Source organism: Marmota flaviventris, chromosome 1 (assembly GCF_047511675.1).
Source record: "Marmota flaviventris isolate mMarFla1 chromosome 1, mMarFla1.hap1, whole genome shotgun sequence".
Classification (NCBI taxonomy): Eukaryota; Metazoa; Chordata; class Mammalia; order Rodentia; family Sciuridae; genus Marmota; species Marmota flaviventris.
Genome location: NC_092498.1, coordinates 94,263,091 through 94,287,529, shown reverse-complemented (window position 1 = coordinate 94,287,529; position 24,439 = coordinate 94,263,091). Strand labels below are relative to the sequence as shown.

Genomic DNA, 24,439 nt, shown 5'->3' with positions numbered 1-24,439 from the left:
ATATACATGACAGTAGAGTGTCCTTTCACATATTACGCATACACGGAGCATAACTTATTCTAATTAGGATCCCATTCTTCTGGTGGAACATGATGTGGAGTTTCACCGGTTGTGTATTCATACAAGAACGTAGGGAAGTGATGTTCAATTCATTCTACTCCCTCCCTTCCCTTCATTCCCCTTTGTCTAATCCAATGAACTTCTATTCTCCCCACCACTTACTGTGTGTAAGCATCTGGGATTTAAGGTTTTGAGTCTGCCTGAGGAACACAAATGAAGGTTGAGAAGGCAGAGCTTCGTTTGGTACTTCACACTGAAATGCTGAGCCCCCGATTCAGCAGGAATAGTCAGCCACCTATGTTACAACACGTTAACTTGTGAGCAAAAAGGGCTGTGACCCAAACGTGTGGGATGATGATCACTCCTGTCCCAAGACAAATTACAAGACCCAGCCAGGCACACGTCTTCTTCCCTTTTGGATGTTGTCAGGTGAACAGGCTCAAAGAATAGGTAAAATGGATGGAGGGGAAAGACTGCCTCTAATCCCAAACAAACCACCCTATGATACAATTAATTCAAAAAATTGTTATCTGAGGCTTTGAAATTTAGATAAGGCAACTGAAAGTGGAGGGGCGGGAAAGGAAGATGGGGAGAGAGACATGCAACCAAAAAAAAAAAGAAAAGGAGGCGGGTACTAATGATTACTTAGGTACTTCAATTCAAAGACAATTACTTAGGAGTAAAAGAAGCTGGCAGTTTACATTAGCTCCCCATCCTTCCTCTTAGTTGAATACCCACATATTTTTTAAACCCCCTGGGCACATTTTCTCCCTCTGTACCCGCTGAAGACTAGTTCACTCCTTGACTCGCTCTAGATTGCAGAGCTCCTGGGACAACCCACACGTGTTTCTGTGAAGAGCCCAGAGTTATTTAGGAACTGTCACATTAAACAGAATTAGCACTTATGAACCCTCAGGGAAATTGCTCTGGTTGCCATTTTTCTTACAAAATGCCATCCTTCAGCTCGTCTAAATGGTGTTTATGTGGCCTATTTCCTCAGCAATAATCATAAAAATAAAAACTTCCAAGCTGTGGGTGAAAGAATTACTGATTCATGACTTATTTTATTTGAATTTGCATTATGCTAAATCCTACTTTAGAGCCTGCATATTTCCTATTTTTTTTTCCAAGCAAACCCCATAAGCTTGATTGTTCTTTTCTGTGTGGGCAGCAAGGACTGGTGAGGCCTGCGATTTTTCACTCCCAGACACTTCAAGGCAGCAAGCAGCAGAGGTGGCAGTTCATAAAATAGCGTTCTCATTTTTGGAGAATGTCCTCAGACTCAATGGTTCTCAATTTTCTGGGCTAATGGGAAAAATGGAGAGCCAGATTCTCACACTATCATTCAGTCAAACTCCCTTCCCAAAAAATTTTTGACCAGAGGCACGTAAAAGTAGCCCAGCGGCCTGATGTTAGTTTCATAGGCTTTTGGGGACCCTTCTGGCATACAGGCTGTGCGTAGGCTGAAAGCCACCAGGACAGAAAAGAGAAGAGTGGGGTTACAAAAATCAAGCTGAATTCTGGGCCAAAGCCCATATCACGAACATCATGGCAGTGCCAGTAGAGTAGAGGGAGCCACTTTACATTAAGGAACCTGAATCACAGTGGTTCTCATTTATTGGAAATTTTACCACAGGCCAAGCACTGCAGGCCAAATTCTCACTGTAGGACGGGATCCATAATATGGCTCTGCAAGGAAGGCATTATCATCCTCCATCGACTGGAGGAGTTAAGTAAGAGGTTCAAGATCACCCAGAGGTTAGATGGCAGAGCCAAGACCCAAACTGACAGCTACATGATTCCATTATGCCACTTGGCTTCCCTCTAAAACAGCTACAGTTGGCCCCCTGCATCCATGGGTTCCGTGTCTGCATTCATGAATTCAACCAAGTGTAGATAAAAAATATTCAGAAAAATATTCGTGTCTGTATTGAACATGCACGGACTTTTTTCTTGTCGTTATTCTCTGAACAATACAGAACAGCAGCTATTTACATAGCATTCACATTGTATTAGGTATCATCAGTGGCCTAGAGATGATTTAAAGTACACAGGCGGAGGTGAGTAGGTTAGATGCAAATACTATGTCATTTTATATATGGGACTTGAGCATCTGCTGATGTGGTATCCTGAGGGGCTGGATTCTTGGAACAAATCCCCAGCAGATACTGAGGGATGGCTATCTAAGGAGGGAGTAATAGGATCCAACTTGTGCTGTGGAAGGTTTACAATATAAATGAGGGACTGAGACAAAATGAAATCAGCAAGACCGATCACAATTTTGCATGTTTTAATTTTTCTCCCTGCTTTCCAATATTCCAGAAATTTCACTTGTCTAACAAAAATAAATATCAATTTGTATGAACTTTTTCCATGTAGAAGACACATACTATCTCCATCTTCCTTCCTCCCCTCCCTTTCTCTCTCTCTCTCACACACACACACACACACACATACACACGCACACACAAGCACAAACATGTATTTAAATCTTTTTCATAAAAATGCTGTTAAGTGAAGTTACTAAATAAGCATTGAAACATCTAATATGTCCCTGCCACATCCTGAAATGCATAAAAAGCAGTTGTTATACCGTTCTCATTATTCACAAACATATTCATACAAACTGAGTGCGTAACAAGGATGTGTGGGCAAAGGAAAACCAGATGCACAATCGATAGGTAGCAATTTATTCTTCACCAGGGGTTTCCGCCAAGTGGAGAGAGGAAGGGAAGACAAAGCCTGCCTGAATCTCAGAGGACATTTGCTATGATATAAATTACAGTCCTATAATCTGTAATTGAAGGGAAGGGCTTTACTGCTCCCCCAGAGACTGGTATAAATGTTGGGGATTCAGACTAAACCCCAGAACTCGTCACCTTCCCTTCTAGGTACAATCCTTTGCAGTGTAGATACTGGGGCTCTTGCATTCATCCTGGGGACTTTTGATCCTTGAGGATCCTCATAGCTAGACACATGGGGAAGGTGCTCTGTGACTCAACAGGGCATCCATGGAGGCACTTAAAGAGATCTCTTGACTGTCCATTTGTGTAGAGAGCCATTGTCAGATAAAGCACGAGGGCGACTTTAGAGTAATGCACAGGTGGGGTGCTGCTTAGATTTCTTTTCTTCCACAAACTAAACAATTCTGCATGTTGAACAGGCTTAGGACACGGGCAGGAGTGAGCAGCAGCACACCTGGGGTGTGATAGGAAAAACAAGTCCAGGACCTGGAAGGGGGTCTTGGATCCTGCTCACTGGAAGTGTCAGTATACTTTTCTGAATTTCTACACAGATAGACCAAAACCTCAGAAGCCAGATTGGATGTTTGTCCAGGAGCTTAGAATCCTGTGAAGGGCCAAACTCATCATTTGAATGTCTCCTGAAGGCTAATAAAAATATTTTATCAGCTGCAGGAATTACTCATTTTAAATGCATAGTCGACGATCTGTCAGGACTCTCCACTGAATTATTTCTGCTGAAGCAATTTTAATGAACAGCTCAATCGGGATAATTTTACCTGCTGAGAACATCCTTTGTAAATGCGTTTAGCAACTCTGCAAAAAACGTTTTCAACCTGCCAGCCCTTTTGTTTCATTTTAAATGACTGACCAACCCAAACTTTGTTGAATACAAAGTCATGCTCTCCAGAAATGAATGAATGGATGAATCATTCATGAAAAGTCTTAGAATTCTGTAAAAAAGTGAATTAAAAGTTCTTTCAGTATCAACTCATTGTTAGCATTTCCTGATAAGAGAGGCATTTGAAGGTAGAATGAAAACGACAGGAAACCCTATGTAACTCCCTCCACCACCACTGGCTGGGTACTTGTTGGAGGTGGTGGCTACGGGTAACAATTCTGAAGGGACAGCAATAACCTGGGAACATTTTAAGAAGTAAAAATACAGTGAAAAAATTAACAAGGTAGGAAAGAAGAGTGCTTAGGATATACCCCAAAACAAGAAGAGGGCTTCTAGTGCTGGGAAAATTCCAGAGCAGGCCCTCCTCCAAGTCAACAAATGAATGAAGACAGCAGTTTTCAAACATTTTTGATGATGACTCATAACCACAAATATATTTTTATATGGCAACTTGGTATATTCTATTTGTCTCCCTGCTACCTACTCACCCATCCATCCACCCACTCATTCACTTACCCATGTGTATACACACGCGCACATATGCAAGTACTAAAGAAAACTGATTTCGTGACCTATTATTTGAGAGTCAAATTCAAGGTTTGCTTACTACAAAGACCTTCTTGGTATTTCTAAAATAGCATGATATCTTCATTTTCTTAAAACCATGTGAAATGTTTGCTGGACTTATGCAGATAATGTCTTTTAAGTCTCCTCAAGCAAAGGAAGCTATGTCACCAATATTGGACCAGCTTTGGAACATGAAGGAAGCATAAATCACAGTTAAGAAATCCAATTGGTAAAAAAATGCCAGTTGGTCAACATGGTGACCTCCAGAGGCAGTAATGGGGCTTTTCACCGATTGAATTTTTAACAGTGATTCATGTTTTCTTCATGTCCCAAAGCTGGAACACATGCCCCTGTCAGGGATACATGCAGCTGTCAACAGTCGTGTGTTCCCAATAAGATTAACTGGTGAGTTGTCATCAGAAATAATGGAGGCCAGAGGCAGTCAAACAAACCTTCAAAGTACTGAATAAAACCAGTCAACCAATTTTATATCCAGGAAAACCATCTTCCAAAAACAAAGTTGAAACACATTCCTAGACAAACAAAAACTGAGAGCATCTGTTACTAACCGACCTGACTGATGAGAAATACTAAAGAAAGTTCTTCAGGATGAAGGCAAGGACCTCAGACCATTTTTAATCCTTATGAAAAAATGAACAGCACTGATAAGGGTAATTATAAAAGATGCTACAAAGTCATTTCTTATCCTTTATTCTCTTAATTAATTTAAAAAGCAATTATAGGGGTATGATGTAGCTCAATGTGAGTGCTTGTTCAGCATGCTTAAGGTCGTGGGTTTGATCCCCAGCATTGTGTATGTGTGTGGGTGGGGAACTAGGAAGTAAAGATGAAACAGAGTAAGGAAATCACAATAAGTGGCAACTTCAACCTGCAAGGAAATTAGAAGTAATAAATAAGATGAATAATATACCTAATCCTATAAATATATACTTGATCATTTTCTTTAAAACACATAAAATATAAAAATAATAATTATAATAATGTATGACTTAGTTAGTAACATATATAGATATAATATACACAATAATAATAAAAAGGAACAAGGGTCTGTAGTACTAATGATATTCCTTACTGGAATTACGTTAATATAAATCTGCAATAGTAGAAATTTGACATGTTAGTATAAATTTGTTAGTTAAGATACACAGGGTAAATCCTGGAAAAAAAAAAATTTGGAAAATAACTCTAGAATATGTAGTGGAAAAAGTCATTAAAGAAATTAAAATGCTACACTGGAAAAATTCAGTTAATGCAAAAGACAGCAGTAATGAGGAACAAAAAGGATGTAAGGCACAAAATAAAAGTTAGGATGGCATCTATAAATTCAACTACAGCAGTAAGAGCACTAAATGTGAATGGATGAAACAATCCAATAAAAAGGCAAAGACTATAAACTAGATAGAAAACAAGATGCAACTATATGCTGTGTACAAGAGACACACCTAAGAGTCAAAGACACAAGTGTTGCAAGTAGTAAGATGGAAAACAGCAAGCCAAGAGCAACCATAAGAGAGCTGGGGTGACCATACTAATATCATCAGAAAAAAGACTTTAAAACAAAAACTGTCTGGGCACAGTGGCACATGACTATAATTCTAGCTATTCAGATGGCTGAGGCAGGAGGATTGAAAATTTGAGGCCAGCCTTGGCAACTTAGCAAGATCCTGTCTCAAAATTAAAAAATCAAAAAAACAGTGGGTGGGGTGAGGCTGGGGACATAGCTCAGTTGTAGAAAGTCCTTGAGATCAATCCCTACTACTGGGCACATGCATGTGCTCACACATACACTGTTTAGTACCAGAGATGACGTGGGGTCAATATAATAAAAGGAACCATCAATCAGAAATGCATAGACATCATAAATATATATGTGTCTAAAAACTGTGACTCAAACTACTTAAAGCAAGAATTGACAGAATTAAAGGAAGAAACAAACAATTCAACAATGAGACGTCAATATCCACTTTTTATAATGGATAGAACAACCAGACAGAAGATCAATAAGGACATAAAGTACTTGACTAATAACATAGACCAATTAGACCTACAGACATTCTACAGAGCACCCCAAAATAGCAGAATCCACACTTTCTGACCTTCCTCAGTGCAAATGGAGCTTCTTCTTGATAGATCATATGCTAGGTCACAAAATAAACCTCAAAGCATTCACGAGGACGAAATTCAAAGAAATTAGGTTCTCTGATCACAATAAAATGGAATGAAATCACAAATCATGAAGAGAAAGAAATGAGCTGAATTTATAAATATGTGGAAATTGAATAACACACTTGAAAATAACCAATGAGTCAAATGGAAATCACAAGCGAACTCTAAACACACTCTGAGATGAATAAAAGTAAAAATGCAACATGCCAGAATTTACAGGATTCTGCTAAAGCAGTGTCCAGAGGTAAATTTCTGGCTGTAGACCTTTTATACAGTACTAAAGAGGAAAGGTCTCAAAGCAATAGCCTAAGCTTTCACCTTAGGACACTGGAAAAACAAGATCAAACTAAATTCAAAACAGGAAGAAGGAAAAAAAACAATAAAAATTGGAGCAGAAATGAATGAATTAGAGGATTAAAAAAATAATAGATTGGTTCCACAGTCTAGGTATTGTGAATTGTGCTGCTATGAACATTGTTGTAGCAGTGTACCTGTAGTACGCTCTTTTAAGGTCTTTAGGGAATAGTCCAAGAAGGGGAATAGCTGGGTCAAATGGTGGTTCCATTCCCAGCTTTCCAAGAAATCTCCATTCTGCTTTCCAAATTGGCCGCACCAATTTGCAGTCCCACCAGCAATGTACAAGTGTACCCTTTTCCCCACATCCTCGCCAGCACTTGTTGTTGTTTGACTTCATAATGGCTGCCAATCTTACTGGAGTGAGATGGTATCTTAGGGTGGTTTTGATTTGCATTTCTCTGACTGCTAGAGATGGTGAGCATTTTTTCATGTACTTGTTGATTGATTGTATGTCCTCCTCTGAGAAGTGTCTGTTCAGGTCCTTGGCCCATTTGTTGATTGGGTTATTTGTTATCTTATTGTTTAATTTTTTGAGTTCTTTGTATACTCTGGATATTAGGGCTCTATCTGAAGTGTGAGGAGTAAAAATTTGTTCCCAGGATGTAGGCTCCCTATTTACCTCTCTTATTGTTTCTCTTGCTGAAAAAAAACTTTTTAGTTTGAGTAAGTCCCATTTGTTGATTCTTGTTATTAACTCTTGTGCTATGGGTGTCCTATTAAGAAATTTGGAGCCCGACCCCACAATATGTAGATCGTAGCCAACTTTTTCTTCTATCAGACGGCGTATCTCTGATTTGATATCAAGCTCCTTGATCCATTTTGAGTTAACTTTTGTGCATGGCGAGAGAAGGGGATTCAGTTTCATTTTGTTGCATATGGATTTCCAGTTTTCCCAGCACCATTTGTTAAAGATGCTCTCCTTCCTCCATTGCATGCTTTTAGCCCCTTTATCAAATATAAGAAAGTTGTAACTTTGTGGATTAGTCTCTGTGTCCTCTATTCTGTACCATTGGTCCACCCGCCTGTTTTGGTACCAGTACCATGCTGTTTTTGTTACTATTGCTCTGTAATATAGTTTGAAATCTGGTATCGCTATACCGCCTGATTCACACTTCCTTCTTAGAGTTGCTTTTGCTATTCTGGGTCATTTATTTTTCCATATGAATTTCATGATTGCTTTATCTATTTCTGCAAGAAATGTCGTTGGGATTTTGATTGGCATTGCATTGAACCTATAGAGAACTTTTGGTAATATCGCCATTTTGATGATGTTAGTTCTGCCTATCCATGAACAGGGTATATTTTTCCATCTTCTAAGATCTTCTTCTATTTCTCTCTTTAGGGTTCTGTAGTTTTCATTGTATAAATCTTTCACCTCTTTTGTTAGGTTGATTCCCAAGTATTTTATTTTTTTTTTGAGGATATTGTGAATGGGGTGTTTTTCCTCATTTCCATTTCAGAAGTTGCCCTTCAATAGATGAATGGATAAAAAAATGTGGCATTTATACACAATGGAGTATTACTCTGCACTAAAAAATGACAAAATCATGGAATTTGCAGGGAAATGGATGGCACTAGAGCAGATTATGCTAAGTGAAGCTAGCCAATCCCTAAAAAACAAATGCCAAATGTCATCTTTGATATAAGGAGAGCAACTAAGAACAAAATAGAGAGGGAGAGCATGAGAAGAAGATCACCACTAAACAGGGACAAGAGGGGGGAGGGAAAGAGAGAGAGAAGGGAAATTGCATGGTAGAGGAAGGAGACCCTCATTGTTATACAAAATTACACATAAGAGGAAGTGAGGGGAAAGGGGAAAAAAAAACAAGAGAAATGAATTACAGTAGATGGGGTAGGGAGAGAAGATGGGAGGGGAGGGGGGATAGTAGAGGATAGGAAAGGCAGCAGAATACAACAGACACTAGTATGGCAGTAGGTAAAAAAGTGGAGGTGTAACCGATGTGAATCTGCAATATGTATACGGGGTAAAAATGGGAGTTCATAATCCGCTTGAATCAAATGTATGAAATATGATATGTCAAGAACTATGTAATGTTTTGAACAACTAATAATAAAAAAAAATTAAAAAAAAATAATAGAGAACAACAGTAAAATCCAAAGTCCTTTGAAAAGGTCAATAAAATCAGAGAAACCTTTAAATAGACTGATCAAGGAAAAAAAGGGAGAAAATGCATGCTATCCCCTCAGAGACCTCCACTGTTGCCTGAGCGGTGGCTGTCCACACAGGCTGGGGAGTGCATTCAGAAAAAGCTGCAGTGGCATGGATCTTACCCAGTATTGGTTCCTTCCTTCAAAGGTTGAAGCCCCTTTAGTTTCTGCCTGCTTTGTCTGCACTTTAATGATGTCAATTACTTGAATGCATTTTACCCAGAGTTGATATTATTATTGAAAGAAGGTTATTCTGTTATAAACTATTCTGCTATCATGTGATCTGGAAACTGCAGATATCCTCCAGGAGGAAAGAGGGCATCTCAAGGAGAAAAAGCCAGCACAGGAAAAGTTTTAACAGACACACTGTGCTTAAACCAGAGGTTTGACAAGTCACAAAATCAGCTAATCGTTTATGTGCCACCAGGAGAGGCCAGCAAGACTCTCTGGTTGGTAATAGGAGTCTCAATAAAACATGGAGGGGGCAGTTTCTCACAGCCAAAATAAACCCAGCTCTGTAAGCATTTAGACCTGAAAAACTGCCGAAAGGCAAGGCTCTTGACCTTGAGGCCTGATTGAAATGACTTTTCTGTGGGGCTGGCCTTTGGACTCTGTGTTGCTTTTGTGGTCCCCGTGTATATGAGATTTCTGTTCTTTTCCTCTATAAATCCAGAATCGATTAGGAGACTAACACAAAATAAAAGCCTTTTTAAAAAGTATTGGGAAAAAAATAACATAAGAGGACTATCACCAACATACAACCATCACGAGTAAGAGATGGCAGCTAAGGCAGACTCCCCACGGGGTAGGTTGGTCTCCATAAAACAAGATCCAGGCAGGATTTACTTCCTTTTCTCACTCCTAAATTCTTATTGCTGTATCTAAGTGGCTTCAAAATTTTTAAAAGTATTTTTCAACCTTAAGCCAATAGTTTTTCATTAAAAAAAAAAGACAGAAATAGGTGTACAGAAATTACCAAAAAAGTACATGTAATTTGTTTATAATAAACTCCTATATGATTAAAATTGCATAAAATTTTTAATTCTATATAAAATCATTTCATAACGATTTTGATAATAGAAAGGAAATTTTGTGAATTAAAATACTTTTGAGTTATGTTAGAAATTGGCCAAAAATGAGCTGTGATTTATTAGATTAAGTAGGAAAGGGCCCAGGCTCCTAAGAACTGAGGAGAGCTGAGGAGGAATGAAGGCTGCTGTGCAGGGTGGGTTCTTGCATTTAATAAAACCACCAGGAGAGGGAAGAGGACAAACAAGACAGTAGCAAAGAAGAAAGCAGGACAACTGTTGGCATATTTCAGGGTTAGGGAGACCTAAATATGCCTGCTGCTACCAATGAAGGAAATGGTTCTAGAAAGAGAGAAGCGCACAGACGCTCCAGAAACCAGACAAATCCCTTAAGCTAACCAGTAGGGGACTGTCCCAGAAGCCACAGAGAAGGAAGTGAAGAGGTGTTGTTTCTGTGCCAATGGGATACAGTGCCATCTAAAACCGGACTAAAATCTGGCCAGAAAAATGGCTTTCCTCCTGATCTGGGCCTGTATCTCACTGGTAAGGATTGATGTATTCCACTATTAGAAATACTTCCTCCATTTTGAAGACAAAAGAAATTTCCAGGGTAGAGCAATGAATCCCACCTTCACCAGGCCCCAGAGATATGAATCTGAGCCCTCTGCAGGGAAGCTTCAAGAAGTCTGGGAACTCCTAAATATGGAAATTCAACTGTGTGCAAAGATACGTACGTGCAATTTTCTGTGATGAGGGCACAGGGCTCTTACCTGATACCAGAAGGAGCACCATTGGTCTAGAACAAGAGTGAGCAAACTCTTGCTTGTGATAACACATAATTTGAGTTTTGTGGGCCATACCATCTCTGTCACAACTACCTTACTCTGTCCTTGCAGCATGAAAGTAGTCTCAGAGAGTAAGTTAAACGAATGTGTACATTTGTATTCCGATGAAAGTTTATTTATAAAAACTAAGCTGTAGGTTATATTTAGCCGATAGATCTGTCATAGGTTGCTCTGGTCTAGAAAGACCCCCTGTAGAGGATTCTGGGCTACTGAGAAGGCAGCTCCATCTCTGAGAGGGTGTACCACTCACCCTGTGGACCCTGAGAGTCTCCCTTCCCCTGTTCCTTCCTCCTGCTCTTCTAGCTACAGCTGCCAAAGGGGTCTTAAAAAGCCCAATCCAGAAATATTAGTCAATGATAAAACTGAAAATAGAAAAGTTACCACTAATTATGTTTTATTGGGTTTTTTTCCCCCAAAATTTCCCTGATGAAATGAGAACATTAGTTTAGGGTTCTCTTCCTCACAAAATGTTTTCTCTTTTTTCCCCAGTTTTTGTTACTGTTATTGTTGTTGTTTATTTTTGCAGTACTTCTTGAGATAGAAATTTGGGATAAAAGAGATATAGTTTGTCTCAGACAGGTGCAGTGGTGCATGCCTATCATCCCAATGACTTGGGAGGCTGAAGGAGGAGCACTGCAAGTTTGGGGCCAGCCTCAGCAATTTAGGGAGGCCCTGTCTCAAAATAAAAATTGAAGAAGCCTAGAGATGTAGCTTGGCTTTAATCCCTAGTACCACAGCCCACACATCATGTTTTTAAATCATGAATTAAAAAAAAAAAAAAAAGATACACTAAGTCTGAAAGGAGATGCCCATCAGCCACTGAAATGCAGAAAGCACACATGAACAACTCCTGATCCTTGGGCCTGCACCCCTGACCATGCCCTTGTAACCCAAAGGCCACTGCACAAGCACAGGAAAAACTAGTGCAAAATTGTGTAGCCCCATCCTGCCCCTAGTCCAGCCCCTTACAACCATCCATCTATAAATATTAACAGCCCACACCTACAAGTTCCCATCTCTCCCTCTTAAATGTATATTCTTTGCTTTATTTTGAAGGCATTCTTTCTTGAGAGTGCCCCCATTTTCCTCTGTATACGTATCTACTTCCTAAATAACCTCTGTCTATGCCTTTGGCTGAATTCTTTTCTGACACCTAAGCCATGAACCACTCACTGGTCCCAAGACAAGTTTCCCCTTCTCTCAGTTCCCCAGGTCGATCTACCCCATTTTTACCTCTGCCTTTCCATCGTTTATAATTATAAAGCATGCTATAACATGCTTATTATTTTTCCATTTCTAAGAATCATTTCCTTAAGATACACTCCCAGAAATGGGATCCTGGCCAAAGGGTAGGGGTGTCTTGAGGACTAATGAATCCCAGGGTTCAAGAGCTTACTGAAGGATAGTCTCACATAATCAGCAGTGAATGGGGACACTGGGCTTACATAATTTTAACATTACACATCATATTTTTATTTTTTTACTTAAAAAATTTTTTTTTGCAAATTGAACCCAGAACGTCACACATGCTAGGCAAGAATCCTACCACTGAACTAGATTCACAGCCCACACATCATGTTTTTAAATAATGAATTTTTAAATGAACCTCATTATTTAATTTGCTTATCTTTGACAACTCATAAAGCTAAAGAGGATGTAAAACTTCTATTTGGGAACTCTCCTTTTTTCTCACTTCAAATAAAACCTTTTCACGAAAAAGGGAAAGGTAGGAGGATCCCCTAAATATATACATGGTATCTTGAGATGACTTTCAAAGAATAAGGAGAAAACACAACTTTAATTTTTTTTTTTTTTTTTTTTGCAGTACTGGTGACTAAACCCAGGGATTCTGCCTGTGAGGCAAGTGCTCTACCACTGAGCTACCTCTCCAGCTCCCTCTCCCCTTTTAAATGAACTGTGGAACCTGGCCCATAATTCCAGAGGCTCCCCTGCCAGGCAGCAAGGTGCATGGGTGGATACCAAGAGTACAGGTTGGAAAGTGGAGCTGGCATGCAGTGCAGTGGCCAAGGGGAGCCTGAGTCAGACTCCATGCTGCACAGCTTGAGGTCCCCAGTGGGGCCCCTATTTCTGCTCACTGGTCCTTTCAAGCAAAGTAGCCAGCTTCCTGCTGACAAAAGATTTAGGCAGGAAAGGGATGGCAATGAGTTCAGTCATGATCAGACACTGGTCCAGCTCAACCCGCTGAGAAAACAAAACCACTCTACCGACACTGAATGCTGACCACTCAAGATGACCTTCCAATTAAGCTCCAACTACATGAAGGACTTAGTGTAGGGGAGAAAACAAACTAAGGGACCTGAAGAATCTCATGCTGATATTTTTAAAGGGCACATTGTGTTTTCCAAACAGAATTTTAAAAATTTTTTATAAAATTAAAGCAATTTCTTTGGACTTGGAGCGTCAGTAAAAGGTGCATCCAGTCCATGTTTTCTGTCCTTTCCTGACATTCCTCATCAGCTCATAGACCTCTTGCTTGATCAGTGGGCTCCAGGCAGTCCTCAAACCACTGCTCATTCCTTTACTTTGCATGTTCCCCAGACAATGTCCATATCTACAACCCCAAACCCTTACTTCCCTCTCTCCAACCCCAAGCCCACATTCTCTGAGACCAAATGGTGCCTATGCAGACAAACACCAACCACCCATCTGTTTTGCCTCAGGTCATGTTGTTAGAAGATCTGGGTTTCAGTTCTGCATCACCTGGCACAGGGACTGACCCTCTGGACCTGCTGCCATCCCTAGAAAATGTGGCGATAGTGTTGTTCACAAAGCCTTCTAAGCCTGATGTCCAGGTTAAATGAGATCATGGAAGAGAGGTAGGGGCTATACTGAAGAGAGTCCAGATATGGAACCTAGCCCACTAGGGTAGGTCCTGGTTTATTAGCACACCTGCTGAGGACCTAGTGGGAGAGAGGCACTTCAGTTCCCATGGCCTCAGCATCCCGTCTACAAAACAGGATTGCCTTGAATATTTTCACTCAGTTCTGCCACAGTTTTACCTCTGCCTTTCCATCCTTCATAATTATAAAGCAGTTCATCCCATCTACAAAACAGGATTGCCTTGGATAGTGAGTCTCACTCACTTCAGACATTTTGGAATTCTTTGAATGTCATTCAAATGTAAAGTATTTTATAATTTTATCCCCCTTGGAATAGACTATAACTTAGGCATAGAGCAGGTACTGGATTATCACACAAACAAAAGTAATTGGAAATCGAAATTGCAATAAAAACCACTCTGAAGGCATGCTACAAAAGCTTGGTTTATGCATATATATTCTGAAACACCACCACCAATGACAGCCATGAGCGTTTAGCATCATTAGGATAGTCGCATACGTCTATGTCAAAATGGTTTACCCCCCCCCCCCACCATTTCCTGCTGAAAATTCCCTGAGGACTAAACCTCTAATTCCAGTGTGGCTCACCACAAAGGTTTGGCTGGAAAAGACCCTGGGTAATGCAGCAAGTTCAAATTTTTCTAGTCCCAGGCTTGCTGGGAAAATAAATATTTACTTTACCTAAGAGGGGTCTTGAAGATCATCTGCTCCACCTGCAGGAAAACTAGACACAACTGCTGACTCCAAAGCTGAAATACTAAGAAAAATATCTAGTGGCAGCAGACGAGGGGATGCACAGACACACACAGTTTGGCATATCAATGAAGTGGGGATGTAACTTGCTCTCTTTTTTTGGTGGGGGGGTACAAGGGATTGAAACCAGGAGTGCTTAACTATCCAGCCACATTCCCAGCCCTTTTTTATATTTTATTTAGAGACAAGGTCTCACCTAGTTGCTTAGGGCCTTATTAAGTCACTGGGGCTGGTTTTGAACTTGTGATCCTCCTGCCTTATCCTTCCGAGCTGTTGGGATTACAGGCATGCACCACTATGTAACTTTTTCTTTAACATCTTCTGATGACAACAATCAATCTCAAATTGGGCTTCTCAAGAGAGGAGGAGGAGGTACCAATGATGTTGATGATGAATGAAAACCAGAGGTTCAGCTTACTGACAGCACTCGGGAGGGTATCAGGTACTGTCACTCTGGTGCTTACTATATATACAATCTCTTTATTTATTATTTCACTTAATTCTCATAAATAATCTCAATGATATGGGATTGGGACCCTGCATGTTGAAAAGAAACTGAAGTTGTTGGTAACTTGCCTGACAATCCCCTTCTTGAGCAAGCAGCAGAGCTGGATTTGAACCCAGCAGCATACCCCACAGCCCAGTTCTAGAAGATGAAGCATGAACTCAGTTAACTTTGTGAGCTGAGTTGTGGCCTGGGGGTGCCGGGGTGGGGTGAGGCTGAACAGGCAACTGTGGTGAGCTGGGTGGACTGTGTCTCCAGGAAGCCTGGCTTACACAGGCAGCTTTTCAGACAGGCGTTGGTCTAGGTTGGGTCAGCTGGTGGCCCGCCCTTTGGTCCTGCCAGGGTGAGGGTGACCTCTAGCTGGAGTGACTTGGCCAAACTATTGTCTGCAGCTTTGCAGGAAGCCATTTGAAAGGGTCATTGAAAAACGATCTTTCTAAATCAAGCTGTACCAATATTTTTATTTCCTTCCATGCAATGCCATGTTTAAAGGATTAGATGAGCCTGTTTTTAAAGCCTGGGAAACAAGTCCCTGTGACTTAAGCTCAGAAAAACAAAAAAGGTCCCACTCTCAAAGCAAAGAGCACACAGGCTGCATGACGTGCATCCTTCTCAAAGTAAGTCCTTGCTCTTGGGACCTGATGGAAATGTGACAAAAAAAGCACATCTTAATCCAAAATACTTTCTCTGAGAGAGGTTACATGCCTGATATTTATATCTATTAGATGACCTGCTCACAGTTCTAACATTTTTTTTGAAATAAGAAACTGACAGAGAAACTTAGGTTGCTAATTGCTTGGTTTATGACTTATTTTTTCAGTAAATCACTGTCACTAGTTTGGGAACTTGCTCTGTGCCATGTTGGTGGAGAAGAGAAATCCAGAGATTTGACCTGCTAGGTGTTCCAAGCCTTCTCCCCAATCTACTGCCCCTAAGTTAAGACACACAGTAAGAGGTAAAAACCAGAGCCCTACTGGCCTATGTCCTGGGCTCACCGGTCATATGTTCACCATTTACGTCTTCCCAGAAAGCCTGCTTTGATGGTGAGTAGAACAGATGAAACACAAAAGCCCTCAAACCCAATAAGGACCACAAGGGTAAAGAAGCTGAAAAGAAACTGAGGTTGGTGGGTAACTAGCCCAGTAGATCCCTTGCAAGGGGCAGCTGAGCTGGAGTCACCCCCAGCTGTGCACCCTCAGAGCCAGTTCTAGAAGTTCATGCTCTGAACTCAGTTGACTTGGGATTAATGGCTGAGTCATGGCCTAGAACATGGGGGGATTGGGGGTTTGGGCAGGACAGGCAATAGGTATGAGATAGGTGGCCTGTGCCCCCAACAAGCATGGATCACACAGGCAGCTTTTCAAGTAGGTGTCAATCTCAGAAAAACCTAGAAGACAAGAGTACAAAAAGCCCAAATATCCCCTTTGTCATGTGAGCAAGGATCATATAAAATAAAGCCCCAGAGTTTGAATGGAAGGGAACCATAGAAAAGGGTCTTATAGATGAGGAAAGGGGGCCTGAGCCTCAGAAGAATGTCCTCTGCCAGGTCCCACTGCCAAACAGAGGTGAGGCTGGGAGTAAACTGGCTCTGGGTTCTGTACAAAGCAGGAAAACCTCAGCGCTTCTAAAAATGGAAAGGCTCTCCTCCGAGAACCACCAGGGAAAGTGCAACTCAGGCACGCGGCTGGGGGCAGCCAAAATACTAAGATCACAGTAATGCCTGATAGCAGTGAGAAAAACTACTCTCTGTGAGACCTCCAAACACTGCTGCTTCTTTTTAGTGTTTGATATTATGTCTTCTCTCATTTAAATCCTTTACTGTTCAGATCTAACCTACTCATGCCTATGAGGGAAAGGACCCCTTCAGAATCGCTCCCATCTTACAAGAGGGAGACCTCCACACTCCTGACTGTTGGGTCTAGAACTGTCCAGTTCCATCATTATAGGGTCTCTGGAGTTTAGTAACTACACAACCCAAAAGTGGGTTGCCATTTGACACCCAGCTACAAGACAAAGAGGTCTGAGGTCTGCAGGCTGTGTGTGTTGGGGCCTTCTTGCAGGCTTTACCTGCTAAATTAAATAAAGACTATGTTCCTAGTGAAAAGAAGCATCAGGCAAGTCAAAGATTAAAAACAAACAAACAAAAAACAAGGTTCTTAGAATTAGAATGATGGTGTCTACCTCTATTTTGATGCCATAAAAAGGGAGCTTAATTGACCATAAAGAAAAAAAAAATTGACTTCTGGGCTCTGACTATTATAAACTAGTAAACAGTCATGATGTTGATAATCAATGATCCTGCAGCAATGTTCTTGGACTTCAGTGCACGCAAGTCACCTGAAGTCTTTTTAGAATGTGGTCTGATTCTGGGGATCTAGGATGGGAGCTGAGATTCTGCATTTCTAACAGGTTTCCAACGCTGCTGGTCTGTGGGCCACACTTTGAGTAGCAGAACTCTGTAGTTTAAAAAAAAAAAAAAAACAACTTCTCAGTGGAAGGGAATCTGTCAGTGATGAGGCTCTCAGGGAACATATCTTATTTCAGCATATTAACTGGCCCAGTCTTACTGCAAAAAATAGTACGAATGCAGGCAATATATCATGTGTTACCCCAAATGCAACTGGCCACCAAACTCGTGATGCCTGGTTGCTTCTGGACTTTTCTAGAAATGTTTTCTACTGGCACACTGAAATATCAACAAATGCCTACTGCATGAAAGAATAAATGAACCAATGCACAGAGGGGAAAGAAGGAAACTGAGTGCACCTGGCTCTCAGTTTGCCCCTGTGCACATTAAGATCAGCTTTCTGCTGCTCATCTACTGAGATGAGAAACAACACAAACTCATCATCAGACTTGTTGAGAAGAAGAAGACAGGAGGCAGAAGAAGAGAGGGAGGAGGAAGAGTATGTACAGCAGCTAACTTTTGGGGATCACTGAGTGCTGGGTATAGGGCTTAAGATCTTCACATGGACTATCCAATTAACCCTCTCAAAACCTCTGTGAATTGGGGATTATGATTTCCATTTTTTCTGACTGGGAACCTAAGGCTCAGAGAGGATAAATAACCCAAGATAACCCATCCATTACGGAGGCAGGCTTTGGTCCCAAGCCATGGTAGCCTCTACAAGGAATTCTCAGGGTAATATACCTGGCTCCTCTGCCAACCACAGCAATCTGGCCCCATTTCACTGTTAGATTGTGTATGCAGTTAGTCACCATGGCTTGGCTATGTGGCCTCTCTACACTGACAGTAACACAACTCAAAAGCCTAAGTTATATTTTTGGTATGTGTATTTTTATTATACTGCTAAACTTAGCACTGGGTCTCCACAGTTACCAGGTTTTTGGATTTTATTTATTTATTTTGAGGAATAACACAAATAACTGTAGTGACCATAATGAAGAAAAAAAAGGGGGGGTGGAGGAGAAGAGTCAACTCGAAAAGTTTCAAGAACATACCTAAAACTTTCATATACCCCTTCGCCCTGAAAGCTCCATTGTTTACAATTTGTCTCATTTGCTTTATTATTATGCTGATCTTTCTCTTAAATAGATCACTATTTTTTTTCAGAATTTTTTTTGAGAACAAGTTTTAAACTCCATATTCCTTTATTCCTAAATACATCAGCTATCATTCTCAAGGACAAAACCAATCCCTTATATGATCACAAGCAAATTATCAAATTAAGGAGAAGTTGGCATTGATATAATACCTTTGTCTAATCTACTATCTATATCCAGTGCTATTGTTTGGCTAAGAGCTTTTATAGCCAGGCCTAGTGTGGTTTAATGGCTGAATGCATATTAAGAATTAATACAAGTAATTAAGAATTAATATGAGTAGAGTGCTTTTGGTATTTAGAAAGCCCTTTCACTACATTAACTCATTTAGTCCTCCTCTCGCCTCTCTGAGGCTAGACAGCAACACTATCCCAGTTTGACCCAGGTTGGAAATGAGGCTGAGGGGATATTAAATACAACACCAGAGCTCAGACCCTTCCCTCCCCCTCAGCACTGCTTGGTGCTCATTTTAAAGAAATTATTCACTTTAGTGCTAACAGACTGGCCACTGATCTAAACCATTTTTAAATTCCCAAAAATAAAATCATATTGTTTGGGTACTTATCTCTCGAACCATTTGCTTTTATGTGAGCATAACTATTCCAATTAATACCAATAGTTATGCCTACAGGAAGAGTCCTGAGCTACCCCAGGTGAGTAGGTATAAGTTGCAGCCCAAGGTGTGGCATGTGGGGGCCTGTCCTCCTCAGCACCTGCCCCGCCTGCTTTGCATAGTCTCCCCAACTCTCATGCAGAACTTGAACCCACAACTAGCAAAGGGTCTTGTTTTGGACTTGACCTGAACATAGAAAACAGAGACACACTGGATGTCTCTTCAGGGGACAGTGAAACATCAATTTGGGGGTGGGTTAATCCACTTTCAGGTATATTCCCCAAGGGTTGAGAGCAGGCACCTGAAAAGATATCTATACCCCAATGTTCGTGGCAATAGTATTGTTTCCCAATCCTCAGAGATAGCCTAAAATTTAGGGATACAAACTTATAAACTTGCCTGCTAAATAGAAAAGCACTGGTTTGGGAAATGAAACTACGGGATTCAAATCATTACTTTTCCATTTAGTTCATTTGCTTTGGGCAAGTTACTGAACATTGCCAGGCCTCAATTCCATCAGCCACATACCCAGATGAGAGAAAATGCTAAGCAGAGTGGCAGGAAGGGATGAGCTCAGAACCTGGCTGGTTGGAGACCTCTGGCTCATGGTGCTGTGAACCCCAGAAGGCCTTTCCATAGTGTGGCCCACCCTGTTGCAGGCCAAACCCCTGCCTTCACACAACCCTGGAGAAACTAGCAAGGCTGCATCAGTAAGTGTGAACAAATTATGAGCAATGTGGAGAGTTCTGGTTACAGTTGTGTACACCTCACTATCCAGAATACAAAATAACGGACCACCTTTGCCATAAGTGCTGTCTCTGGTGACTGGGAGCAGGCAGACTTTTCCCCATGTGTGGCACTCTGCAGTTTGTGAAGATGGGACAGGTAGAACAAAATATTTACCTTTTCCAGGGCCTCTTTGTCAAGTAGTTCTTGCACAGCTAGAAGCTTGATGCTGTAAGAAAAAAAAAATCAAAACCACACTTGAAAACAAATCATGTTATATCACCAAGCATCATCACACAAGTTGCGAGAACAGAAGTGTGGAATTTCAGCCTGCATTTTTGTCACCTCTCATCTTACAGTGACCTTTAGTTTAAATTAAAACCACTACTCCAAAAATAGTAAAAAATGCTTCTAAATTTTACAGGTAATTTTTACTAAATCATCCAGCAATTCTACTTTCAGATATTCCCCAAGAGTTGAAAGCAAGCACTTGAAAATATATTTGCACACCAATGTTCATGGCAGCAGTATTCAGAATAACCAAAAGGTAGAAGCAGCTCCAACGTCCATCAACAGATAACAAAATGTGGTGTATTCATTCAATGGAATAGGTCATTCAACCTTAAAAAGGAAGGAAATTCTAAATACCTGCTACAACATAGAAGAACACTGAAGATATTATGCTAAATGAAACATGCCAGTCACAAAAACATAGACGATGCATGATTCCACTTACATGAGGAACCCAAAGTGGTCAAGCTGATAGAGGCAGAAATGAGAATGGGACCATCTGGGGAATAGGGAGTTACTATGTAATGTGAATGGAATTTCAGTTTGGGATGAGCAAGTGCAGGAGACAGAGGGTGGTGGTGGCTACACACAGTGTGAATGTGCTAACGCTACTGAACCATACGCTGAAAAATGGAAAATTTGATGTTATATACATTTCTCCACAAAACATTCTAAAAGTAACTTTAGCTGCTTCATGCAAGGAATTTGAATAAATTTAGATGATTATGAAGAAGAAAACAGTTACCCATATTCAGTACCCATTTTCACTTGGTGTGCCTTTGATGATAATGAGAAAATAGATAAAATCACTACATACAAAGAGGACCTGCTCAGCAACTCAGCAACACTGCTGGAGCCGTACTGTGTGTAGTGGCTGAGCATGGACGATGGTTTTCTGACATGCCCCTGCCTGCAAGGCGCTCACAGCCTCTTTGAAGCTACAGTCAAATCAGGATATGATGTGTGGTGTGTCAGGTGTGTGCACAGATGCACAGAGGAGCCTGGACCCATAGAGGTTGGAGGAGTTGAAAGAGGTGAAAGCAAGCACTTGAAAAGGACAAACCAAAACGGCTTTGCCTGGGGAGGGAGCTGGGTTGAAGGCTGTCCACAGAGGGATCTACCAAGTCATTCAGGGGAGAGAGACAACTTGTCAGTTCCCAAGCTAGGGGCCTAAGCCTAGACTGCAGCCAGCAGTTGGAAAGAAAGAATTCAGAGGTGGATTTTATAGGGAAGGTATATTCCTTTTTTTGGACATGCTGCTTTGAAGGGTTCATGTATCCAATGAGCAAATGGCTAAGGCTGCAGGGAAGGGCTGCACTAGCCTCAGCACACAGGTAGAAGCACAAGTGTTCAAGGAGATTTTCTAAGGAGTAGGTCAGTTGCTGATGGTGATGTGGCTCCTTCTCCACCTGGCTAATGTTCTGGGGTGACTGGTCACTGTAGCCCGCACTCTCACCACCTGCACAGGCTCTGAAGAGCAGAGATATTCTCCACCTGTTCCATTTGGCTCCCTCCACAGGGTTATGCCATTGGAAGGTTCACCTTGACTTCCAGAATTCTTCACCCTCTCTTTGGACAACTAAGCAAGTGCATCTAATCAAATGCACTGGGTTATTTGAAAGCAGCTCCAGGAAGTGCAATAAATGTTCTCAAGGCTTATAAGAAGCCACTACCAACAACCAAGATTTAGCGAACATCAGGGGTAATGGACAGGTCTCAGGGCATTCCCTTACTCCAACCACACCAGCTTTCCTTCTTTCCACTGGACAGGTTTGGTTTCATTGTTTCTCTGGCTTGGAAGGGCCTTCCCCAAGAGCTTTATAACACAAACTCCATCTCAGGATCTCATTCTAGATGAAATGTGAATGCTGTCTCCTCCAGGGAGCCTTCCTGAATTCCCAAGGTAAAGAGTACCCTGTTCACATTGTATTTTTCTGGGTCTACTTACTGGTATCTTTGCAGTATTTATTTGTTGGGATGCTTTTGTCTGTCTCCTCTCAAGTGTAAAAGCTCCTAGTGGATGGGGCTCAGACATTCATTTTTTTGGTACCAGGGACTGAACCCAGGGGTAGTTAACCACTGAGCAACATCCCAGTCCTTTTTTGTATTTTATTTAGAGACAGGATCTCACTGAGTTGCTTAAGGCCTCATTAAGTTACTGAGACTGGCTTGAACTCACGATCCTCCCACCTCTGCCTCCCGAGCCATTGGGATTACAGGTGTGCACCACTGCGCCTGGCTTAGACATTCTTAAACACATAATTACCTCTGCAGTGCCTATAACCGGCACATGGAGAGCAGCTCAAGGACTGTTTACTGACTGATGGGGCCCAGAGGCCTAAGGGCCAAATTGCTTTCAGAGCTCCCATATTCCAGCTCAGACATTTCCAGGGTGGGTAAAAAACACAGACTACACTTTGGTTTCTCTGACAAAGAATGCTTCAAATAAGATGACTGGATGGATTCATCCTTGGAAAAGCCGCTATGTGCAGTTGCATGACAGTCATTAATGAAATATGCCTAGCGGCAGGTCAAAGCCATTGGCCACTCCCCAGCACATTCTGATTCCCAATATACAAATCTAAGATTCCAAGTTAGCAATTTGGATGGCAACTTAGATGCTAAGTTGGGAGTATCTAGTTGAGCTCAAGTTTCAGAAGCTTAAAATGCCTCTGAAATAACCACTGGAAAATACTGACAGTGGAAGGACTTTCAAAACAGTCTCTTATTCCTGCCCGTTCTACAGTCATGAGGTCTGATTTAGTATCAGATATCAACAGGCTTGGGCTGGGTTGTGGCTCAGTGGTAGAGTGCTCGGCTAGGATGTGCAAGGCCCTGCAAGGCCCTGAGTTCGATCCTCAGAACCCCATAAAATTAAAAAAAAAAAAAAAAAAAAAGATATCAACAGGCTTGAGAAAAGGTTGAGGGTTGAGGTACTGTTCAGCTTTTTAACTCTCCAGCCACTGTAGAACATGATCTGAAAGCCAATGTTTTCTGAATGAAAATGAAATTGACTTTTTTTTTTTTTTTTGGTATCAGGGATTGAACCCAGGGGTGCTACATCCCCAGCCCTTTTTTTTGTATTTTATTTAGAGACAATCTCACTGAGTTGCTTAGGGCCTTCCTAAGTTGCTGAGGCTGGCTTTGAACTCGCCATCCTCCTATTTCAACCTCCCAAGCTGCTAGCTGACTCATTTAGGTAAAAAGATGAAAGCTACCACCCCCTGCTCTCCTCATTCTACTGGGCTCTAGAACAGAGATGGCAAACACTTGGCATGTACACTGTGACTCTCCAGCCCTTTCCACCTCTTCCCATGGAAATTTCCCACACTGTACTTAAATTCAACTTCAGAACACTTCTCAATTCAACTCCAGGGAGCTAAAACTAATCTACTGAAAATGGCACGTGAGCTAAACCTCATTTAACATCTCCAAAAATTGACACTAAATAGTATTAATGTAAGGGAGTAAGGGAAGGTGGAAAAAATAGAAATATTAGAACTTAGATGGGACAGCATTAGGGGCAAGAGAGACAGAATATAAGATGCTCAATTCTAATAGTTTGAGTTTCAAAACAGGAACCATTGTGTTAATAAGAGCAGCTGCTACTGCTGCTCATTTCCTTGGGTCTCTTCAGCATGTTGTGCCTCTTCCTCCTGAGAGATGCAGCCCTTAGAGCATTCTCAAATGTCCTGTTATGTAACTATCCTAATGTTATTTCCAACCTTACTGGACACTCTTCAAATTTGGGATACTTATTTCAGTTATCAGATTCTTCTAGCACATCAGGTACTCTCTGGGAAGAAATTTCATACGTATAAAGAAGCACCAACCTATTTACCAAATCTTCTATTTGACATTATCTAACTTCTTGCCCTGGAAGAGAATGATATCTCACTTTCAGTTCTGTCCCTCCCTAATTTCCCTTCCTCCTTCTGCTAATTTCACAAACATATATTGAATACCTCTTTACAGTTTAGAAGCTGTGCCATTCATCATCTCTGCCCTCAAAGAGCTGAGAGGAGCTACAGTGTTGCTTGGGTACCAGGCAGGAGTGAGACAGTGTTGGGGTTTTTAGCCCCCCCCCCTTCCCTCCTGACCTGTGAGAGAGATTGGGGGAGCATGCCCCAACCAGGATGGGCGAAGAAAGGTAAAGGTCGCCTGGCCGCCCACACCCAGCCCTCCCTGGAGGAGGACAATCAGACGCGCCAGGGAGAATAGTCAAAGCAGGATCTCGTTTATTGAGAAAAAACAAAGAGCTAATATAATGT

The 24,439-nt window shown here is 41.3% G+C and overlaps 1 protein-coding gene across 1 annotated transcript in view; it reads right to left on the bottom strand.

Moving 5' to 3' along the window:
* Eepd1 (endonuclease/exonuclease/phosphatase family domain containing 1) overlaps positions 1–24,439 on the bottom strand; it is a 117,163-nt gene that overhangs the window by 30,060 nt on the left and 62,664 nt on the right. The window contains exon 3 of the mRNA XM_027939636.2: positions 20,055–20,106. Within this exon, the coding sequence (XP_027795437.2) occupies positions 20,055–20,106 (52 nt within the window). The remainder of the gene's footprint in view (positions 1–20,054; positions 20,107–24,439) is intronic.